General features: G+C 47.1%; 1 protein-coding gene across 1 annotated transcript; it reads left to right on the forward strand.

Annotated features, from left to right (window-relative positions):
* Positions 1-372: 372 nt before the first annotated feature.
* NKX2-5 (NK2 homeobox 5) lies at positions 373-8,308 on the forward strand. Its single transcript, XM_089496714.1, has 2 exons — positions 373-760; positions 7,590-8,308. Exons 1-2 carry the CDS (start codon positions 373-375, stop codon positions 8,306-8,308), a joined length of 1,107 nt encoding a protein of 368 aa, XP_089352840.1.
* Positions 8,309-22,880: the final 14,572 nt, after the last annotated feature.

Raw genomic sequence — 22,880 nt, forward strand, 5'->3', positions numbered from 1 at the left:
GAGAAGGAGAAGACAGAAAGACATAGAGAGAGAGAAAGACAAAGAGGGAGAGGGAGAGACAGAAAGAGAGAGAGAAGAAGAGAGAGGGGGCGGTGCCTCCTCCTCCTCCTCTCCCTCTCCCTCTCCCTCTCTCTCTCTCTCTCTTGCTGTGACTATATTAGGCGGCCTGAGGGTGAGCTGCGAGGCTCCGCCCCCGAGTCCCCCAAACCCCAGGCCCCGCCCCTCCCTCTGGCCCCGCCCCCTGCTCGGCCAGGCCCTGGGAGGCTTTGGGCCCAGCGCCGGAGCCCCTCGGGGAAGCGGCGCACTCAGCCGGGCCCCACGGAGGCTGCCTGCCCGGGACAGGAGGAGGCTCTCCCTGCCGCCGCCCTCAGGATGTTCCCGATCCCCGTCAGCACGGCCCTGGCCCTCCCCACCTCCACGCCCTTCTCCGTCAAGGACATCCTCAGCCTCGAGCACCAGCAGCAGCAGCAGCAGGCAGAGCCCGGCCTGGCCCCGCTGGAGCTCTCCTCGGCCCTGGGCTCGCCCTCCTCCTCCTCCTCCTCCTCCTCCTCCTCCTCTTCCTCTTCCTCCTCCTCTTCCTGCATGCTGGCCGCCTTCAAGCAGGAGGGCTACCCGGGCGAGGAGGCCCCTGTCCCGGACCCTTCCGCCGCCGCCCTCGCCCTGGCCACGCTTGCCAAGAGCGGGGCTTTCCCCGGCAGCTTTTACGCCAAGCACTACGGGGAGATGGACTCCGCCAAGGAGCCCAAAGCCGACAAGAAAGGTAAGCGGCCCGCGAAGGGGCTGCGGGGGAGTGGAGGGGATGGAGGGGGAGGTGGGAGTGATGGAAGAGCAGGAGAAACGTCGGGGATGGAGGTGGGGAGACACCGCCGCCTCGCTGCTTTCCAAATGGGGAGGCGGCGGACCGGTTCTTAGACGTCCTGACAGAGCCCTGTTTTTAATTGTTTTAATTTATGTCCTTTTTGTGCCGCCTTTCTCCCAGAAAGGGGCCCAAGGCGGCTCACAAGAGCCCCCTCTTCCCCTCAGGCTTCGGTGCGGTGGCCTGTCTGCCTTGGGTCCGGCTAAGAGCCTCCCCGGGAGTCCCTGGGGCTGCTAGAGCCAAAGGATCGGGGCGGTGATGGAGGGACTCCCCGGGGAGGGAGTCTGGAGAAAGGGAGCCAAAGAAAAGAAGGGGGGAGATGGGTCTTGCCAGGGTTAGGGCCTCGCATCATCATCCTCCTCCTCATCATCATCATCCACCGCTTTCAGCGGGGGCCTTTCTGGAGCCAGGGAAAGTGTCCAACGAGCCCGTCGATATTTTGTTGTGTTCTTTGCAAAAGCAGCCCTTAGGGTCCTTCCGTGCTATTGAAGCCTGACCCTTCGGCCCATTCATGTCAACAATAATTTTAGTAATGAAAGCAGTTGAACTGCACCTAGTGCGCCATTTGACTTCTCTAGACACCGAGTTGAAGTATTGATGTATCTAATTATCTAGTAATTAACTGAGTTACTAGGCTTGAATGGACAATCTTAGCTAAACGTCTTTAGTTTTGAATGTAGGTCTTAGCAGCAACAGAAGTTTTTAAAAATTATTATTAACTTTAGTATCGTGGCGGCCTAATCTCTCTCTCACGGATCAGTTCTCCCAGATTATAGACATGAACTCTGGAAATGGCTATAACTCTGGGAGAACTAATCCGTGAGAGAGTGGGTCATCACGATACTGAAGTTAATAATAATTTCAAAAAGCTTCCGTCACTGCTAAAACCTACATTCAAAATTTAAGGAAGTCTAACTAGGGTCCAAGACACAGTGAAGAAATCATCCAGATTGAGACCGCTTTAACTGCCCTGCAAAAACTCAAATTTCCAGAGAAAATTGGACCAGCAAGACTCCTATACGGTTGAGCCTCCTCAAGCATTATCGACCACTAAGAGACATGGAGGGCAGGTCGAAGTCAAGATTGTGTTTTGTTAACATCCTTCATATTTAACCATCTTTCCCTGAGAATGGATAGGGAAAGTAAATGTCCCCCCTGCAAGTAGGCAAAATTAATCACAACCTGCCAGTCAATGCTGAGCTTAAAAAACAGTTTCCTGCTTAGAGTCCCAGGCTGCAAAAGGAAACTAGAAGGAAATCCCACAGAGTCCAGCTAAACGGGAGGAAAGACTGCAGCAGAAGGTTCTTTGTATAACCTTGCACCGTTTACTTAGAAATAAATCGCGTTCATCCCGGTGGAGTTTACCCTGGTCTAGACACATCTATGATCCTCCTGCATATCAGGGCTCCAACACGAGCTGACGATGAGACTCCTCCGTCCACCTTTCTTTCTGTAATAGGAGCACAATCTCACTCCTTCTTCCATCTTTCCCAGAAGGAAGGCCTAGGGCTGTGCCTCAGTCCCCTTGGCTCGATTTTTCAAGTCAGTTGCATTGATAGTAACTGGAGTAACTTCTAATGAAGCCTTCTGGAGCATCGCTTCTGATGGAGAAAGGAGGAGGAGGAGAAGCATCATAACTTCCCTGTTTTCCAAGCCTGCTTCGTAAAGTATACTTGTTCCATGGGTCGCTTTGCTTACTCCTTGAACTTTGGAGGAATCCTCATTTGTCATTGACAGAGAGGCGGGATATAAATAAAGTATTAATATTATATTATTTCATTAAAAGCCCGAATGCTTTCTTAGACAGAGTAGAGTTTACTAATGCTTCAAAGGGTGCCATAACCAGGCGCGTAGTTTCCGACCGCTTGTTTCCTGCTCTTCGATGCAGACGATGATACTACTACTTCTTTCGTACAGTTAGGTCCAAAACAGACTGCAGAAATAATCCAGTTTGAGACTGCTTTAACTGCCCTGGCTCGATGCTAGAAAATTCTGGGGACTGTAGTTTTGTGAGTCATTCAGCCACCTCTGTGAGAGAACCCTGGTACCACCATAAACTACAATTCCCAGGATTCCCTAGCACTGAGCCAGGGCAGTTAAAGAGGTCTCAAACTGGATTATTTCTGCAGCCTGTTTTGGACCTTCATCTCAAAAGTGCTACAAGATTGCATACGTTGTCAATAAGTGTCATGGACCGCGAGCAAAGACGACCAAGATTGACGTGTAGTTTCTCTGTTGCTTTCTAGTTTTCGGGGTAGACCTTACCGAAAATGAGAGCATTTCCTAGGCTGTGAATTTATCAGCCCCGACCAAAATTCTTGGGGAAGAGAACTGTCCTTGATGTTTGGGGAGTTTTGGAAAAGTCGGGGTAGGTTTCCAATGATTTGTGAAGATGGATATTATTTCTTGGCTCTCCTTCCACCTTAATTTCCCCAGGGCGAGGGAAGCATGAAATAAAGTTATCCATCTGTTTGGGTTTCTAAAGGGGACAGTATGTCTAGTGGTTCGGGTGTTGCTCCTACTGAATCACAGGGCAATATAAATACCTTTGTAAACTGATAAACAAACCGTGTGATTCAGGTCACTTCCTCTGACGAAGTTTTCTCTCCCATAAAGAGATTCTCCCTTGCTTCTCTGCTGGCCCCCTATCTTCCTCCTCCCTCAACTTTCTGATGGTGAAATAAAGATGTCTTCTTCTTCTACCTGAACTATTCATTAGCTAGGTTTAGATTTAGTATCATAGGTAGATTCGAGCCATTAGTAAACTTTAGTTTAAGCTGTAAGCTACTTGGGTTGTTTGTGAGTCAGTCTCAGTTCTTAGAGAAGCATCGTTAGATAAGGACACGATTCTGCTACTCTGCTGACTTAAAGCTAGGCCCTAACAGGTCTGGCTTTGATAGCTTTGATGTTTAGATGTTTTTGCTTCCTTAACAAAGGCTGAAGCCTTAGGAAACTTGGATTGCCCACAGTTTGGGTGTCGAACTAGGACTCCAGGAGTCCAGTGTGAATCCCCGCTGGACCATGGAGACCCACGGAGTGACCTTGGGTGGGTCACATACTCTCGGCTCAGGCAGGAAGGCAATGGCAAGCTCCCTCTGAATATACCTGGCCCAGGAAGCCCCATGACAGAGTCGGCTTAAGCCAGAGTTGGCTGGAGGACGCATAACTATACCCGGAGTATACCTGCATGAGAGTGATCCAGTTACAGCTTGTCTGTGCCTAGAGTCTAATTCTGTGTTTACACACGTAAGGCACAGGGATTCCTGGGAGACATAGTTCCCTCCGGTGTTAGGGTCGGATCCTGTGAAGCGTTTGAAACGGGATAGGGGCAAGACTTGCGTTTTCAGAGGTCCATGTCCTCGTCCAGAGCCACCGATTTCCCAAAAGAGTTTCTGTCAAGTATGAGTCTCCGCAAGAACGAAGCTTTCAGGGGCTCCTAAAAAATAAAGCAGTTTTTAACACCGCTTTAATTCTCGTTCCTCAATGCTACGGAATTCTGGGATTTGCGTTTTGTGAGATGCTTAAACTTGTCTGTCGAAGAGCTCTGGTGCCACAACAAGCTACAAATCCCAGATCCCACAACATTGAGCCATGGCAGTTAAATCGGTGTTGTACTGCTTTGTTTCCTCAGTGCAGATGCAGCCCGAACACGTCCGGATTTGGCTACTTACTTATAGTTTTACGATCCGAAGTGTATGCAATGGAAGGATTATAATGGAGTCGGTCTTTTGAAAGAGTAAGACTTAACTCTATGCCCTTGAGATTTATGAAAACAAATGCATATTATGCATGTCATTACGATCGTTGACAAAAATCAGCGAATTGGACAAATCCACTGAATATGAGACGGAGTCGATGCGGTTTCAATCCGAGACTTGTTGTACTAAAATTGAAATCATAACAACAATCACGACAACTACTAGTCTGCAGGGGAAAAGCCGTGAACGTATTTCTTTGGTAGAAATAGTTTAGAAGCCTTGCATGAAAATAAGTCCACCCGCATCCAGCCTTTCAGTCTGATCTTTTCTTTTTTTCTTGGAGGAGGCGATCTTTCCTAGTCGTTATTTCTAAGTAATTGGCGGGAAGTTACTTCGGAGTAAACACGGATTCTCTTTAGGATCTGCGCTGCCTAGGCGAGCTTTCTGTGGACGCAGAAAAACGAGGAAAGACTCAGCCTTCCGTGCTTTTGACTGCCATGGTTTTCAGTGGAAGGAGCGAAGCATATGCTTCAGGCCGCCCATGGAAAGCAATGGGAGCAGGCTGGTGCCTGGCTTTAGCGGGACCTGCAGCCCAAATTGTGCTTCGATGTCTTGCATTCACCTTGGCCATCTGTAGATGTGTCTGTGGCAAATACCTCTAGGGAGGAGGGAAAGCGAAAGACAAAAGACAGGCGATTTGGAGATCTCCGATTTACAATATTATACAAATGTGTGTAAATGGGTTTGTTGTTGGAGGTGCAGCATGGGGGACGTCGGGCTTTCGTTTTAAGGAGGTCTGTGTGCTAGGGCCCTGGGTGGCAGAAGTGGGCAATCCTTCCTGCCTTTTAGATAATTCCCATTCCTCTTGTCCCAGAAGCAAGGCTAGGCTGACTGACCTACCTCACAGCGTTGGAATTCACAGATATGAGTCCAAACGCACTGCAGAAACAACCCAGTTTGAGACCGCTTGAACTGCACTGGCTCAATGCTAAGGAGTTCTGGAAGCTGTAGTTCCGGGCGACATTTAGCCTTCTCTGCAGGGAGCTCTGGCCGGCCACAATAAACTACCATTCCCAGGATTCCCTAGCACTGAGCCAGGGAAGTTAAAAGCGGTCTCAAACTGGATTGTTTCTGCAGTGTGTTTTGGAGCGTAGTCGAGTTAGACTTTCTGTGTTTTATTTGATGAAGGCAGGCGCATCCTTATTCCCCTTCAGCCAGACGTGGTTCGAGAATGACTGGTTTCTTTCTGGTCCCAAATAGAGACCAGGGCTGGCATCTTGTTGGTTAGTGCCCGCTAGAGCCAATCCATTCAAATTGTCAACAGGTAGGTAAATCCCACTGATTTAGAGATAAATGAATTCCACCGATTTAGATTTATATATAAAAAAAACCTCCACTGATTTAATAGATCAGCTTTAGTCAGGACTAACAACAGGATTTAGACCCTGTTTCTAAGGGTGCACCTACACTGTAGAAATAACGCAGTTTGACACCACTTTAACTTCCATGGCTCCAGCCTACCGAATCTTGGGATCTGTAGTTTTGTAAGGCACTGGCACTCTTTGGCAGAGAAGGCTAAAGACCTTGTAAAACTACAGACTCCAAGCTTCCATAGGATGGGAATGCGAAGTGGTGTCAAACTGCGTTATTTCTAGTGTTGAAGCATCCTAAGTGTGGGCTGTCTCTGTCTTCACTGGGAGCCAGTGGACCACTCCTGGCTACTACGTTGAGAACCAGCAAGTGCAGACCTTGAGCGCCTGGCCGAAATCCGCCCTCGTCCGTGAAGTTCTCTTGGCTGATCTGACCTACCTCACAGGGTTGTCCTGAGGATAAAAGAGGGGAGGGGTGTGTTCTTCAGCTGCCTTGCGCTCCAGGGAGAAGGACAAGGTACAGTCTTGGGGGGGGGGGGGGACACAAATGAAGCAATACCAACAAACAGGGTCCTAGATATAGTAAAATCTGTATATAGTGGGCCCTTCATATCTACAGAGTCAGCGCTTGGAAATCTGTTGTTTTTAAGTGCTCTCGAGTCGACCTTATGAATGAGACATTTCCAAGACTCCCGATCCTCCACTGCTTTGCTTAGGTCCTGCAAATTCATGTCCGTGACCTCCCTGAAATATTCACACATACACCCCCCCCACACACACACACACACAAAATAATCTCAAAAGCAAACCTTGATTTGGCCTTTTTACACAAGGGACACCATTTTACTATGCCATTGTGTATAATGAGGCTTGATCATCCACGGATTTTGGTATCCCTGGGGGTCCTGGAACCAAACCCAGGGTGACCAAACATCCTCCTTTTCCAGGACATGTCCTACATTTCAGGCTTCTGTCCAGGAAGAATCTCAAAAGGTCCTCCATTCTGAGCATGACTAAGAAGCACGCATTTATATTTCTATGAGTTTTCTTTTTAATCTGGTCCTCCTTTGTGGAGAGGACATCTGCTCATCCTGACCACAACCCAGGGCCCACTGTTACTGTGAAGGCTTGGATCCCCCTTGAAAGTCCTCAAACGTTCCCTTCTCCCCCTAAAGCCGATCCATGTCCAAAACACACGCTGCAGAAATGATCCAGTTTGAGACCGCTTGAACTGCCCTGGCTCAACGCTAGGGAATCCTGGGAACTGTAGTTTTGTGAGCCATTCCGCCTCCTCTGTCAGAGAACTTTGGTGCCTCAACAAGCTACAGTTCCCAGGATTGCCGGGGCAGTTCGAGTGGTCTCAAACTGGGTTATTTCTGCAGTGTGTGTTTTGGATTTAAGAGGTGGATAGATGGGTGAATTTATTTATTTGTATTCATTTATTTTGAATATTTGTGCCCCGCTCTTCAGCCACAAAGGTTCTCAGAGCATCTTACAAATGGTTCTTAAAGGACACAAAGGGAGAAGGGAGTGGTGGTGGGGAAGGGGATCAGGTCCAGCGGTTCTTCTCTCCTCTGGGGCTGGACCAAGGCAGATGGACTGGAGGGAGGGCCTCGGCTTCTGAGCGGTGAATCCTTAGCTGCCTTTGTGTCTTCTTCCCCGCAGCCGCCGCCGAGCTGTGCGCCCTCCAGAAAGCCCTGGAGCAGGAGAAGCGGGACCCCTTGGCCTCCACCGGCTCCACCGCCGCCGCCGCCGCGGAGGAGGCTGAGCGCCCGAGGCCGAGGAAGCGTCGGAAACCGCGGGTGCTTTTCTCGCAGGCGCAGGTCTATGAGCTGGAGCGGCGCTTCAAGCAGCAGAAGTACCTCTCGGCGCCGGAGCGGGACCACTTGGCCAACGTGCTCAAGCTGACCTCCACCCAGGTCAAGATCTGGTTCCAGAACCGGCGCTACAAGTGCAAGAGGCAGCGCCAGGACCAGAGCCTGGAGATGGTGGGCATCCCGGCCCCGCCGCCGCCCCCGCCGCCCCCTCGACGGATCGCCGTGCCGGTCCTGGTCCGCGACGGGAAGCCTTGCCTGGCGGCCGACGCCTCGCCCTACGCCTCGCCCTACAACTCCGCCGCCCTCCAACTCAGCCCCTACGGCGCCTACAGCCCTTACCCGGCGGCGGCGGCGGCTGCGTACAGCAACTACGGGGCCCCCGGGGCCGCTTGCAACGCCGCCAGCTATAGCTGCAGCTACCCGGGGGCCGTCCAAAGCGTGCCCCCGCCCCCGACGCCCGCCGGCAACTTCGTCAACTTCGGCGTGGCGGACTTGAACCCAGTGCAGAGCTCCCTCCCGCAAGGGAACGGAGGGCTCTCCTCTTTGCACGGCATCCGAGCCTGGTAGGAGGAGGAGGAGGAAGACCCCCAAGCCCTCCCCGGTTGTGGGGCTCGCTGGGTGGGGAAACCCCCAAACCCTCGACGGGGCGGCTCCGGGGCGAAGGGACCCTGCCGGGAATGGGCCCTGAACCTGGACCTCCGGAGGGAGAGAGGCTAAGTCCCTAGGGATCCAGCGGAGCCTGGCCCCCCAGGCAGAAGCTTCGACGGAGCCCCAGGGCCTTCCTCTCCCCAAAGAAGGGAAGGGGCCGCCGACGGATCTTGGGATAGAAGGACACACGACTTCGGGGGCCCCTGAGCTGCCCGTTCCTCTCCCGGCCTGTGCCTCTGTGTGTGTTTGTGTGTGTGTCTTTTTCAAAATGGTTAAAAGCCCCCCACAGATCCATGGCCACAACACACTGCAGAAATCACCCAGTGTGAGACCGCTTGAGCTTCCCTGGCCCAGTGCTAGGGAATCCTGGGAACTGTAGTTTATTGTGTCTGACCGAGAAAGCTAAATGTCCAACAAACCTACACACGGGCGCCTCTTCCAAGTCCCCTCCCTAAAAAATAGGGAGAGAGATCGGCGTCTCCTGTTTACTCGGAGGCCCGCTTCTTTCCCTCCCTTCTCCCGTTGCCAAAGCCTAGTGCTGCAAAGCCTAGTGGTCACCAAACGGTGCCCTTTAAGAGATTTTGGACTTCGGTTCCCAGAAGCCCCAGCGATGTTGACGAATAGTCTGGGGTTCTGGGAGCTGAAGTCCAAAAGCCCTTAAAGGGCACAGTTTGGGGACCACTGCGTTAGGCAGATCCGTGTTCTTTCAAAACAGGGTGACCAGAGGCGTCCTCCTTTGTCCAGGACATGTCCTCCGTTTCAGCCTTCTGTCCAGGAGGAGTTACTTCCAAAAGTTCCTCCACTAGAAGCTTCACTAAGAAGTATGAATTTACATTTCTACGAGTGTTTGTAGCTTTATATTTTATAACGTCCTCCATTTTTCTGGAAGGCCCTACATTTCGCAGTGCCTTGTCCTCCTTTGCGATGAGGACATCTGGTCACCCTGTTTTAAAATCCACCCCATAACACACGCCGCATTTCTCCTTCAAAAGGGATCGCGCAGATCTGCGGCTCGGTCACTCAGGTTTTTGGAACAGGGCTGGCTTTCTGATTATTATTCCTGAAATTATTGTGGGGATTCTGTTGGGTTTGGCTGCAATTGGACAGCTCCGGGCTTTCTTCGTCCCTGAGAGTCATGCGTGGAAGTGGGGGGCAGATGCTATCCGCCTTTTGAGCCAAACTCCCAGCAAAGCCAAGGAAAGTGCTTCTCCACTAAACGGCTAGTGCAGCTTCAGCTCCATCCACACTGCAGAAATAATCCGGTTTGACAGCGCTTTAATTGCCCTGGCTCAGTCCTATGGAATTCTGGAAATAGCATTGAGCCAGGGCACTTAAAGCGCTGTCAAACCGGATTGTTTCTGCAGTGTGGGTGCAGCCAGCGAATACGAAATGCACCGGCCGTTCTCTGTCCAGTCGCTTGGTTTGGAGGTACCTTCATTCATCTTTTATTTTATTTTATTTTATTTGTTTCTGTACAAAAAATACCGATGGAACTGAGTGTTTTGTCATTAAAGAGAGTGCCTTATGTTTGCGTATTTTGTTTTGCTTCCCTTCCTTCAACCGAAAACGAGTCTGTCCTTGTTTTAAACTGGCTTGTATATATTTGTGTCACAAACGTATACACACACACACACACACGAGATAATCTGTTACACACACGTATCTCAATAAGTATATATGTGTGTGTGTGTGTGTGTGTGTGTGTGTGTGTGTATGCTAGCCCCCTCTTTAGCCAAACTACATAAATTATCAGTCCGGCCGGGGTTCAAAAACCTGTTTAAACAGCCATGATAAAAAGAGTCTCTTTGGGAGCCCAGTTGGTTGAGCCGTAGCTTGCATTTGAGAGTGTGTTTCTACATCCTTATGAATTGATATACTTCGATATCAATATCGATATGTACTGAGAAGTAAGTTGCTTTTATTTTATTTCAGAGCGACCTTCTAGGAAATAAATGAATAAAAGAAAGCTGCCTTGAATCCCATTTTGGGAGGAAGGCGGGGTATAAATGCCCTAAATAAATAACAGGAAAAGACATAATCCAGTTTGACACCGCTTTGACTGCCATGGCTCATTTGAAGTTTGTTGTGGCACCAGAGGTCTGTAACAGAGAGACGGCCAAATGTCTCACAAAACGACAGTTCCCGGAATTCCATAACGTTGAGCCACGGCAGTTGAAACTCTGTCAAACTGGATTATTTCTGCAGTGCAGATGCAGCCTTAATATATTTATATGTCGCTTTTCCTCACAAAACGCCTATCCTTAAGAGCCCTTGAGCCCTAATCTCGTCTCCTTTAAAATAACTTTATATGGAGTTTAATCAGACTCCGGCGTTAGCAATCGTCTTAAAACACAATTAACTGGGAAGTCAAAGATGGAGCCGTGTGAGTCTGTAGAATCACTCCGGAGAGAGAGATCTTGCAGCACCTTTGAGACTATCTGAAAGAAAGAAGTTGGCAGCATGAGCTTTCCTGGACTCAAGTCCAAACGCACCTGAGGAAGTAGACTGAAGTTTCGGAAAGCTCATGCTGCCAATGTCTTTCTTTCAGTCTCAAAGGTGCTACAAGATCTTTCTAACTGGGAACGTGCAGCCCAGCCCTATCCTTTTGACTGGAAGTGAGTGCCTTCCTCCTTGTGCTTCGAAGGAGGCTGATCTCTCCCTCTGCTTCAATGGCCCCGATCTCCCGCGGAAGCCCCTTTGCCAGGAATGGCCCTTCAGGCAGCCTCAGCGTGGAAGTGGCCGCATGTTTTTCAGTCACGTCTGGACTGAGCGGCCTGGACTCCCCGCTTGGCTAGGAAGGCCATGGAGCCTGGCCACGGAGGCCCTCGGCCCAGATATGCTCCTCACCGCCGCAAACGGAGGACTTACAAGGGAAATGGAGGGCAGGACCAAAGGAAAGCTCCAAACACTCATCGATATAGACATCAGTGCCTCTTAGTCCTGCTCAAAATGGAAGGTAGGTTGGGATGTAGGACGTGTCCTGGAAAAGGAGGACCAAGTGTCCTCCTTTCTCCATGTGAACCTTCAGCCCAGGAGGAATTTCAAAAGGCCCTCCAGTTTGAGCAAGGCTAAGAAGCATGGATGAATATATGTCTATGAATGTTTAGAGTACTGTACAGTATTTGTAAAAAACCACACCCTCCCTTTCCCTTCAGCGGTGCCCGGTCCTCCTTGGCGGGGAAGGGTCTGGTCTCAAGCCCGGGCCAGGCCTGTCGGGAGCCCCCTTCCCTCCCGTCGGGACTCCCGGCTTGGGTCTCCAGAGACACCCCAGGGACCCCTCCCTCTAGAGGAAGAAAGGAAAAGTCGGATCCCTGGCAATCAAACCTCCTGATCTCTCAGGATTCCACCCCCCCCCCCTTCAGCTTGGGAGTGAAATGTAACCTTTTCCTCTTCTACATACAGAGGTTTCTGTTGTGGTTGTTGTTGTTGTTGTGTGCCTTCAAGTCTTTTCCGATTTATGGCGACCCGAAGGCGCACCTATTACTGGGTTTTCTTGACCAGGTTTATTCAGAGGGGGTTTGCCTTTGCCTTCCTCCGAGGCTGAGAGTGTGTGACTTGCCCAAGGTCACCCAGTGGCCCAGCTGGGAATCAAACTCTGGCCTCCAGAGTCATAACCCAACACTCAAACCACCAGGTGGACCAGGGTTCGATTCCCAGCTCGGCCATAAACCCCACTGGGTGACCCTGGACAAGTCACATGCTCTCAGCCTCAGGGGAAGCCAATGGCAAACCTTCTCTGAACGTAAGTCCTCCAAAGGGTGATGCCTTTATTGGCCAACCCAAATGCGCAATAGACTTGTTGCAAGCTTTGGAAGCTCCACCGGCTTTTCATCAGGCAAGAGCTTACAAATCAAACAGGAGGAAAGTAGAGATGTTAGTCAGGTGCCTGAATTTTGTTGTTTCTGTCCTTAGTTCAGATGGTAAGAGGAGGGTAGATTTTGCAGGCTGGCTCCTCCTGCTTCTGGCCAGGTGGGAACTGGGACTTTAACAAAGAGCAGGAAATTAGAGTCGCCATAAGTCTGAAACGACTTGAAGGCACATAACACACACAAACACACACATATAAACGCATTCCCCCTCCTTCTATTCCCAAGCTGGGAGCCGTCTAGCAGACCTGGAGGGGGCCGGGGTGGGGATTTGAAGGGTTGGCGCAAAGCCCCTCCAAAAGAGGAAGCCCCAGGTTTGGGTCCTTTACAAACTGATTTTCCTTGGAGAGCCACACAGGCCATTGCCTTCCTCCTGAAATATTTCCTAGGGACACCCGCATTCCCAAGGCCTTGGCCTCCCTAGTTCCCCTTCAAACTCACCCAGATCAACCTACTTTCAACAGGGGACCTGACATTTCGGTGTTGTTGCGTGCCTTCCAACCGTTTCCGACTTGGGACGGCCCTCCAGCGACCCTATGATGGCAAGATCTGCTCCGAGGAGGTCTGCCCTTCCCCTGAGGCTGAGAGAGTGTGACTTGCCCAAGGTGGGTTTGTAGGCTCGAGAAGGGAATGGCACCCTCCCTGGTCTCCAGAGTCACAGTCCAACACGCAAACCACCACGGGGGAAGTTTTTGAACCTCTCTGGCCCTTCGGGGGAACGTCCAAAGTACTTTAGAATAAGTCCTGGGACGAGTGGAAGGGATCTCCGGGGGTTTCTGGGAGTTGTAGTCTCTCCAAGACAACTTGCTCCCCCCTGTTCCTTGTGGGGGGGGTGTTAGACTGGGGGGGTGGGGGATCTGGCGCCGGGATCGAGTGTCATGGAGAGGAGGGAGGGATAGCCAAGAGGGGGATCGCAGCCAAAACATCCTGGGCGGCCCTGGGGGGGGGGGGGGCTGGAAAGCCATTAGGCATGGAGTCCCTATCGGACCCATCAGTAAACACGGAAGGAGACTTCCCGGCTCCTCTCTCCTCAGGCCATTCCTTCGCCTCTGGAATCTGCAGCGCTTGGGGAAGGGGCCTGGTCATCCCCTGACTCCATCATCATCATCATCATCATCATCATCATCATCATCATCATCATCATCATCCCCCGCCTTTCCCAAGGCAAGCTCCACAATGCAAGTGAAAATCAAATGCAATTCATCCCTCGCTGCATGTACATTCGGCCTTCCACATCTAAGGACTTTTTTTCTTTCTTATCCATGGATTCCACCAGCCACGGCTTGAAAAATAGGAAGGCATAGATATCATTTCCAAAAGGAAAGCCTGTTTTTGACACAATTTGTTCTTACCGACCGCCTTCGAGTGGACCCCCACCCGTGGCGACCCCAAAAGTGAGACATCTCCAAGCCCCGCTCTCCTCCGCTGCTCTGCTGGGGCCCTGCAAAGTCATACCCAGGACCTCTTTGAGAGAAGAGTCCCTCCATCTAGCAGGCGGCCTTCTTCGCTTTCTGCTTCCCTCCACCTTTCCTAGCATTATTGCCTTTTCCAGACAGCCTCAACTTTATCATCTTGGCTTCCAGGGAAATTTCTGGTTTCATCCGTTCTGGGACCCATTTGTTTGTCTTTTTGGCTGTCCACAGTATCCATTTTAAATAAGGGACACCTTTTCACCATGCCATATTATTTAAGGAGAACCCTAGCAGATACCAAGGGCCCACTCTATTTATGTCCAGCCTTTTCCCCAAAAGTGAGACTTGGGATGCAGCTGCACTGTAGAAATAATGCAGTTCCACACCTCTCTAAGTGCCTTGGCTCCATCCTATGGAATCCCGGGATTAATACTTGTACAAGATCTTTAGCCTTCTCTGCCAAAGAGTGCTGGTGCCTCCTTGTTGTTGGCAATCCTAAGGAGAACCTATCACAGGGTTTTCTGGGGCTGAGAGTGTGTGATCTCCAGCCATAGTCCAACACTCAAACACTACAGCACTGCTGGCTCTCAAAACAACAAATCCCAGGATTCTGTGGACTGGAGTCATGGCAGTTAAAGTGGTATCAAACTGCATTATTTCTACAGTCTAGGTGCACCAAATGCAGTTAAAATCCTGGCTAAAACAGAAGTTAAAACTATTAAATCAATAATCATATTAGATGCCAGCCACAGAGTTCCATTCTCCTGGCTCTGGGAGGCAGGTGGTCCTCTCCTCCACTAGACTGACCTCCTTGAGCCCCAGCCAGCTCCAGGCCACAGTACTGCCAATTTTGATGCATGGTTGTGAAAGGCAGACAGTAAAGAACGATGTCAGGAAATAAATCAACTAATTTGCAACGTACTGCTGGAGGAGTACATGGGTGGCTGAAAAGACAGCCCTGAAATCTCCCTAGAAGCAAAAATGGCTAAACTGAGCCTGTTGTACTTTGGAGTCAACATGACTCACTGAAAAGACAATAATGCTGGACGAAGTGGAAGGCAGTAGGAAAAGAGAAATCACAGGTGAATAGACTCACTCAAGGAAGCCAAAAAAGGGTATCTTGGACGTCTCTCATTCTTAAGCACTGTTGTAAGTCAAAGCCAAGTTAATGGCAATTTACACACAAATCATGACTTATGGCATTAAAAAAAAAATCCAAACTGTTATTGACTTTCATAGACCTTAATAGTAACATCTCTTCATAGAATGGCCAGGAGTAGGAATGGGGAGTTTGTAGCACTCCAGATATCCGAACACAGCTCCCATTCTTGGCTTGCTACTCCCTGGCCATGCTGGGCTTATGGGGATGAGAGTTGAATAGCACCTGGAGGGTCATAGAGGTTGTGGATTCCCACCCCTGGCCTGTAGAGAAACTAGAAGCTGTTGTGTTCAGCTTTCTCCGTGAAAAGTCACACATGTACACAAAAGCCCACTTCCCCTTCCAAGAAACTTGGCTCTTGAACCTGATTAATCCACAGGAGTGGCCTTTTCCATAGGCATGTAGCCATGGGATTCCCTATGTTCCTGGTCTGATGAGGCTTAGCCTTAGCAGTAGCCGCAGCACCAGGACTCAATTCTGAAGTTGAGTCATGATAAGCCAGAAGCCATGGGCTGATGCTTGGGTGAACTGCTCCCAGCAGAGTTAAGCATCTCTCCAATGCTGGAGTCAACCAGTGTTGGGAAATGTAGTTCTTCCTTGAGGATCGTTAGAAACTCAGAAAGTAAGCAAGATTGTTTAATCTCACTAGCAAAGCTTACTCAGCAGAAAAAAATGATGATGATGGGCAAGCAGGAATAAAACTTTATCTAGCTCACTCCTCTCCCAGCCACGTGTCCCCAATAAAAACACACACTCACTTGGTTAAAAGTGAAAAAGAAAATAAGTTTACTTACAAAATCATGTGTATGAAGAGATACACAGGTCTAGCTTCATGTTGCAAGAAAAATGAGTTAGAAAAGGTAGTCTCCATGCATCTTAAGAAGGATGCTATCCCAGCATCTTCTCAGCTCCAGGCATAGGCATGCTGATTAGTTAGTAAGCAAGTTTAGTAATGAAGTCTCATCTCTGCTGCTTCTTCACCCCAAAAACAAAGGTAATTAAGTGTCCTCATGGTAAACAGGAAATGAGGAGGGGAAGTGAGGAGGGGTTGTTAATAGCAATAAAACTACCATTGACATGCATTCCTAGAAAAGGTCTTGGCCTAAAAGCATCATAGAGATATAGTACTAGAAAGGCTTAGCATGCGAAGTTGCTATATCCCAACAACCAGCAGAAAGTTTACCAGTTGGAATGATTTGATTGGAAGGTCTTGATCTGAAATTAATTGGCACCACTTAGCCAAGGGGAATGGGATGTCTTCTGAGAAATTTCTCCCAGTGAGGGTGATGGGGAATCTTATGACACCAGCATGCACTTCAAGCCAGACTGAAGATCCTTGGTATTAATCCTGAGAGCTGGGCTCTTTGACCAGACACAATGTTTTCCAGAGTGGAGAGTTGGAGTACTGCTGTGGAGGTTGGTCCAGAAATGTTCTCTGAGGAAAGAAGCCCTGGCCAGTGTGGCAGGCAGTCCTTAGGGACTGGCAACAGTTATCCTCTCACACCAGACATCAGCTAAGAAATGGGTGACGGAAAAGGGGAATTGCTCCACAATAAATACATCTGTGTCTATTATCAAGTACAAATGGATGTGTTCCTGGACTCAGAAATTCAATTAGAAGAAGTGCAGGACAGGGCTTTCTTGTGACTCTCATTCTGAGATACAGAACACCACTCTTCCCCAGGAGACTTCTGGCCTCTTCCTTCCATACTGACTTTCAGATCCTTACTGAAGACCCACTTATTATTTTCCACAGGCCTTTGCTGTTTAGTGAGTTATTGGGTTTGTTGAAGTGGTCAGCATTTTGTTGGCATTTGGCTGGTTTTCACATTATATATTTATTCCCCTCTTGATCCCATTCTGCGGAAGCTTTAGGATAGAAAAGTAACTTGTGAGTTTTAACAAAAAGATAAAACCAGATCCATAAGTATAAAGCAGAACTGGGTAAATGTGATTTTTTGTTTTTGTTTTGGACCACAACTCTCAGAATTCCTCAGCCATGCTGAAAACCATGCTAGCAAGTGGTTGTAGGAATTGTCGTTTGAAAAATATTTTCCTCACTTCTTTGTTATCGAGCTATGTATGCTATCCTACAGCTATTCCACAGAGGCAGAAAGAAAATAAACCAACTTCAGAAGAGAATGAAAGTCTTCAGGAAGCAAGTCCAGTCTCCAGTATTACTGTTTGGGAGATTCTGGAAGTTTTAGCATTTCCCCCACACCAGCCCCACAAGTTTCTAGCAAAAACATCCCACCCCATTGCTTCAAGCATTGGAGCCTAGTCAGGAAAGGGCTGAGGATGAGGACAACACTGCAGCTGGCTAGAACAGCTCCAACTGGCAGTGGATCAAGGATCTGGAGAGCTTGGGGATTCATATGCAAGGGCTTGGAGACAGAAGCAAGTGGAATGTGCACATGGGCATTAGCCAGGCTCCAGAGACAAGAGGGCCCTCTGTCTTGGCAGCTGCCAGCTTACTAGTTTTACCTCTCTGCCAGCCCAAGATATTTTGCTGCCTGAGGCAGAGCAGCAAATGGCTGATCCCCCATCCACAAATATTCCTTGTCAATGTGACTTTAATTATGTTTAGACATAATTCTATTGCAGCCAGTGGGACTTAACCTGTAAGTGTGCAGAAGTTTGCTTCTGTGAAGTCCTTGGCCTGCAGATTTCATCTCCCCCTGCCTGCCCATATTTCCAATATTCCGAGGAGAAGTGGGCTAAATGTTTCCATCATTCACACACAAGATGGAGGTATGAGCAGGAACATGGAAACCCAAAGTTTGCATAAGTCAGCAACATTGAGGAAGGTTGGTATAAAGGGCGGGGGGACATCCAAATAGGCTAGAAAAAAGTCTGATGGTGCTCATTGGCCATACAGTACTGATTGTATTCAATAGTGGAGGGGAGGGAGGTGGAATAGGAACAAAATGGGATATCTAAGCAAAGGGAATCTGACTGGTTGAAACACTAAACAGGTACACACCACACTTGTTTTATTCTAATATTCATTTTAGAAGCAAGCAGGGAAAAGCTCACAAATTTAGGGGAAAGAAGTCAGGGGTAACCTTCACCTGTTGTTTGCTCAAAACACTTGTCTCCATTTTGGTAAATTAACCAATAAAAAGCCCTTTCATATCAGGCTCTTCATTAGCATGTGGTGTAATTGCCATCCATGCATCACACAGACAAGGACAGAAGAGGAGATGATGGCTGTTTGGTATATAATGTGCAAAGATTACATGCTGAATATTACAAGGCATAATGAATTACATGAAGTGAAAGGTGAGGGACTACCATTTCAGAAGAAGATGCATTTACACCTAAAAGAATAATTCAAGCAGCATAACTGCTGTCGCCAAATGAAAACTTTCTCCAAGCAACATCCACTCTGTAGATTACACTGCATATGATTTCAGCCTCAGAGCAGTGACTTGACTTCATGGGATAAGAATGTATACAAAGATCTTGTGCATGTTTGACAGATGAATAGAATGTCCTCAGTCAGATTTGTTCACTGATTAATGTGGCTCCTTGGGAAAAAAACATGTTGCATATTCATATCTTGCTAACTCCCAACCTATCTTGTGACCTTGAGAGATGCAACTTTGCACCATCAGATCATTATATCTTCAGTTACCAATATTCAACTTCTCTGCTATGCATTAAATTTCTATGACAAGTTTTGCACAAGCCTCATTCAGCACCTGGCAACATCTGTTGGCACATCAAGGAACAGCTGAGTTTTTTATTTCAAGACATTCCTGCTTCTGCTTCTTTCTTTTTTAAATTTTATTTTAAGGCAATAATTCCCTCTGAAGTAGTCCCTTTGGCATCCAGGGGCTAATTCCAGAAAAAGCAATGTATCATATTCTACAGAAGAGTGCCACTGAAGAGAAATGGCCACAACCTATAGAAACATTTCTAATTTCTGGACCACTGTTTCTGCTACATTGAGAGCTAGTGTGAGGTTGCACTGCAAATAGCAGCCATGCACATATCATTTATACAAGTAAGGTGCCAACCACCTTATTTTGCCAATACTATTAGTGGCAGAAAGTCTGATAAACACCTCTCCACACCTCTCTGTTTTTAAAGAAAAGATAAAAAGATAAGCAACAAATTGCTGCCTTTTTATGACACCCAGACTTTCACCTTCCAGATTCTCACCAAATGCCTCACATCTTCTAGGGATCAGTTCTTCTGCACATGCTTTGTTATTTATGTATATGTCCCTTCAATAATTATTTTCAAATACAGGACATGTTTGCTTCAGGACATATCTGCCCCCACTGAGTTCCTCACACCAGAGACCTGTCCCTTTTATATCTCTTCTAAACAACTGTTCCAAACTGTACATTTGGATGGAGCTGTTGGAGCTCAGTTGCTATTCAAAAGTCAGCTCTGTCATCCAGAGATCAGGGGTCAAGTTTAAACTGAGGGGCAGGTGTCAAGGACTAGAGAGTCCACAATTAGTTCCCACTTATACCATCATGTTCCATTTTATATTCCTCTGAAGCATTTACGGCAGAAACATTGCAGATTTCAATGTACATGCCATCTGAAGAACATCACCCTCTTAAGAATGCATTAGGCTGGCAGATCTTTTCAAACCAGTGTTCTCCTCTGAGAGAGTTTTCCCCTTGATGTTCTATCAACAAAGATACCAAGATACCATATGGACACTGAGAACAAATTAATGCTAATGAATCAGCGACTCACATTACCAGAAACTCCCGTCATTAATTTTGTTAACAAATAAGAACATATCTTCTATGAAATATCCTCTACTTAAGCAGAAGTCTTATCTACTTCCTCTACTTAATTTCCCCTACTTAAACAGTATTTAGAACCATAATTTTAAACCACACTATTGTACTGTAGTCTGAGAATGCAGAATTTTTGTACTAGTGGATTGTATCATATAGCCAGCTACACTATTACTGATCATTTGAAAAGTATAGAAATACTAGAGAGACAAGTGCACCTACCTGAAGTAGTAAATCCTTGCCACCCTAATCAATAATAAAACCTTATACTTAAAAAGCGCCCCCCCAAACAGACGGTTGATTTGTTTTATCACTCTGACTTTGCCCTTTAGCTCATTTTGCCAGGGCAGCTTCCTTATCCTTCAAAGCAATCCTTCAGTTTCCTTGCCCTTCAAAGCAGTCCTCCTGAAGACAGATCCTCTGAGAGTAGAGGTCAAGTTTGTGTTGATCTACAGGTGTCAGAGGTTTATTGATCTAATAATTCAAGCCTCTTGAAGGTCACCACAGAGACTCAGTGAAGTGCAAACATCAAGTACTTCCTAGCAGATGTTACACAAATAACCTGAATGAAACGAACTCCTTGTAAAACAAAGTGCAAATGGGCAGATTTAAATCCATTAGTAATTGCTGGAGCTATAATTCTGTTTTGCTGGCATGGTAAACTGTGGCATCACCTGGGCAGTATTTCTGGGCAAAAGCCTAACCCTCTTCCCACAACAGAATGAACCCCCCCCCCCAAAAAAAAAAGTAGTAGGACTAGCTAACCACATTTTAAAGTAATGTCAAAAGAACAGACCCCTCTTTTAAATCATTAAGCTCAAAGTCTAAAATGACCTAACTGTACCACTGGTAATGAAGACGTAATTTGTACAATATTACAGAAGAGAGAGAGATCAGGTCTATCAGTTTAGCACAGAATATAATTTCAAAAGGAAAAAAATGCCGTAAGAATATGAAAGAAATACATATAATATAATTGCCTTTCTGGGGCTTCTACTTAATGCAGGCAGCCAAGGCCCACCTTATGAGGCCTGACAGGATCCACAAAAGGCTCAGAGGAGGTTGTTTTTAAATATGGTGACTTTATTTATGAGTGTTACATACACTTATCCTGAGCAAACGCTATTCTCATGTAAATAGTGAGTTAAATGTGAATGCATTTCTTGTTCAAGAGCCAGTTCAATGGGGATCTGATGATATAATTCAACAGTATTGTTGTGCATGTACATAAGGAAAACTGAAATCCACCTACGAATCTCCCTCCCTGGGGAGGGAATAGTGCTTTACTGTGTAGACACATGTTAATTATGATTAAAAGTAATGGTATTTAAATTCTTTGTGACACAGTTTTTCAGGTGAGAGGAATCAAACTGAAGATTTCCCAATCCAAGACCCTAGAAGGACAGACAGTACTATAGCCTGGGTTACAGTGATATACGTATTTGTCTTCTGAAATACGTATATCACTGTAACCCAGGCTATAGACTGATCTTAAGTCTTCTTACCTACAAATAAATCTTGAAGAGAGGGTCAAAACAAGAGAAACACAGATCGCTTGGGAATACTGTGTTTCCCTTCAGTCAAAGGATTTCCTCAGAGATACATGCTTCAGATATCAGATATGCAAAGTTAGCCCATAATTATCTAGAAGACCATATTAAAACAAAATAAGGCAAGGCAATTTGCAGGCACATAAAATGGCAAACAGACATTTTTCAACACACAAAGGAGAACGGTTTCTAAATATGAGCAAAGTGCAATTTGTTAGTGTGCTTCTCAGTTTCATGGGACTTTTGAGAGTGGTTTGAAGGAACTGAAGCTCCAGAAACCCTGAAATACTTCCATGAGATGGTCAGGGCAATGGTTAAGAATTCTTTAGCCTTATGTTTATGATTTAATAACAACATAAAGAGAGAGCCTCCATGGTGCAGTGGTCTGAGCAACGACTCTGGAGACCAGGTTTTGAATCTCCACTCAGCCATGGAAACCCACTGGGCAGCCTTGGGCAAGTCACACTCTCTCAGGCCCAAAGGCATCCCCCCCTTTGAGCAAATCTTGACTAAGAAAACCCCATGATTAGGATTTTAGGGTCACCATAAGTTGGAAATGACTTGAAGGCGCTCAGCAACAACAAAATTAAGAGCAAATATCCAGCAAGAATAAGAAAAGAGAAAACAATATATTAGTATATTTGTGCAGTTAACTACAGGTGGGCATGTGTCGGACATTGGAATATACAGTGTCATAAGTAACTAATGCTTTTGTCTCTTGTCGTTCCTCTCTTTTCTCTTTGCCACTGATGATATATTTCCAAAATGAAGCATGGACTGCTGGTGAACATACACCTGAAGACTCCTTGTTTGCATAATAAATAGAGAAAACAACATTCCCACTGGTATATTACTGGGTCTCTATCTGTGTAATCTGACTTCATATGTCAGTTTACAGCATGGGTTTTGAACTTTGTATTTGCCTGCCACCTAGTGACTGAAAGCATGTGAACCATATTTGGTAGACATTCAACATCTGAGCCAGCATGGTATATTGGTTTGAGTGTTGGACTATGACTCTTTGGAGCTCATCCATGGAAACTCAATGGGTGACCCTGGGCAAGAAGTCACACTCTCTCAGCATCAGAGGAAGGCAATGACAACCCCCCTCTGAACAAATCTTGCCCAAGAAAACCCAATGACAGTTGTCATTCAAGTCGAGAATGACTTGGAGGCACACAGAAACAATAAAGATCCTCTTTCTATCACCTTTGTGTCTGCTCCCAGGTTCCCCATAGGCAGCTGACTGGCTACTGTGTAAGCAGAAAGCTCAGCACAATAGGATATTGCTCTGATTCAACAGGGCTCTTCATATATTCTCATTGCCTGAGATAGGGTTTGAAAGCACTCGATAGTACCATTTTTCTGCAGTTGTCTAGGCTTTCCTGGGTTGGTCACTGCCTACCTGGGAACTTACTTAAGAAAATGAAGTTCCATACACTCTACACTGAGCCTCTCAGGGAAAAAAGGTATATAAATGTAATTAATACATTGAAAAATAAAACTAGAAAATTATAATCCTGCATATGATATGGATATATTTTGCTTACTGTGAAATCCTATGCATTCTTACTAAAAATAAATTCTTCTGTATTTGGTGAGACAGAGCATGGGACTGCAAACCTAAATGAAGAATAATGCTTCTGTTTCCCATTAATACACAGGAGGGCAGCAGCCCAGTTCCCTAAAACTGTCTTGTTTCTCAGAACAAAAGTAAACCATAACAAAAGTTGCTGTC

Source organism: Sceloporus occidentalis, unplaced genomic scaffold (genome assembly GCF_023333645.1).
Source record: "Sceloporus occidentalis isolate IW3139 unplaced genomic scaffold, rSceOcc1.0.p SCAF_92, whole genome shotgun sequence".
Lineage (NCBI taxonomy): Eukaryota > Metazoa > Chordata > Lepidosauria > Squamata > Phrynosomatidae > Sceloporus > Sceloporus occidentalis.

Bases quoted from the DNA above. Each gene is read 5' to 3' on its own strand.
- NKX2-5 (XM_089496714.1), top strand. From the start codon at position 373: ATGTTCCCGATCCCCGTCAGCACGGCCCTGGCCCTCCCCACCTCCACG. The intron at 761-7,589 runs GTAAGCGGCCCG...TCTTCCCCGCAG, and splicing joins GCCCAAAGCCGACAAGAAAG to CCGCCGCCGAGCTGTGCGCC.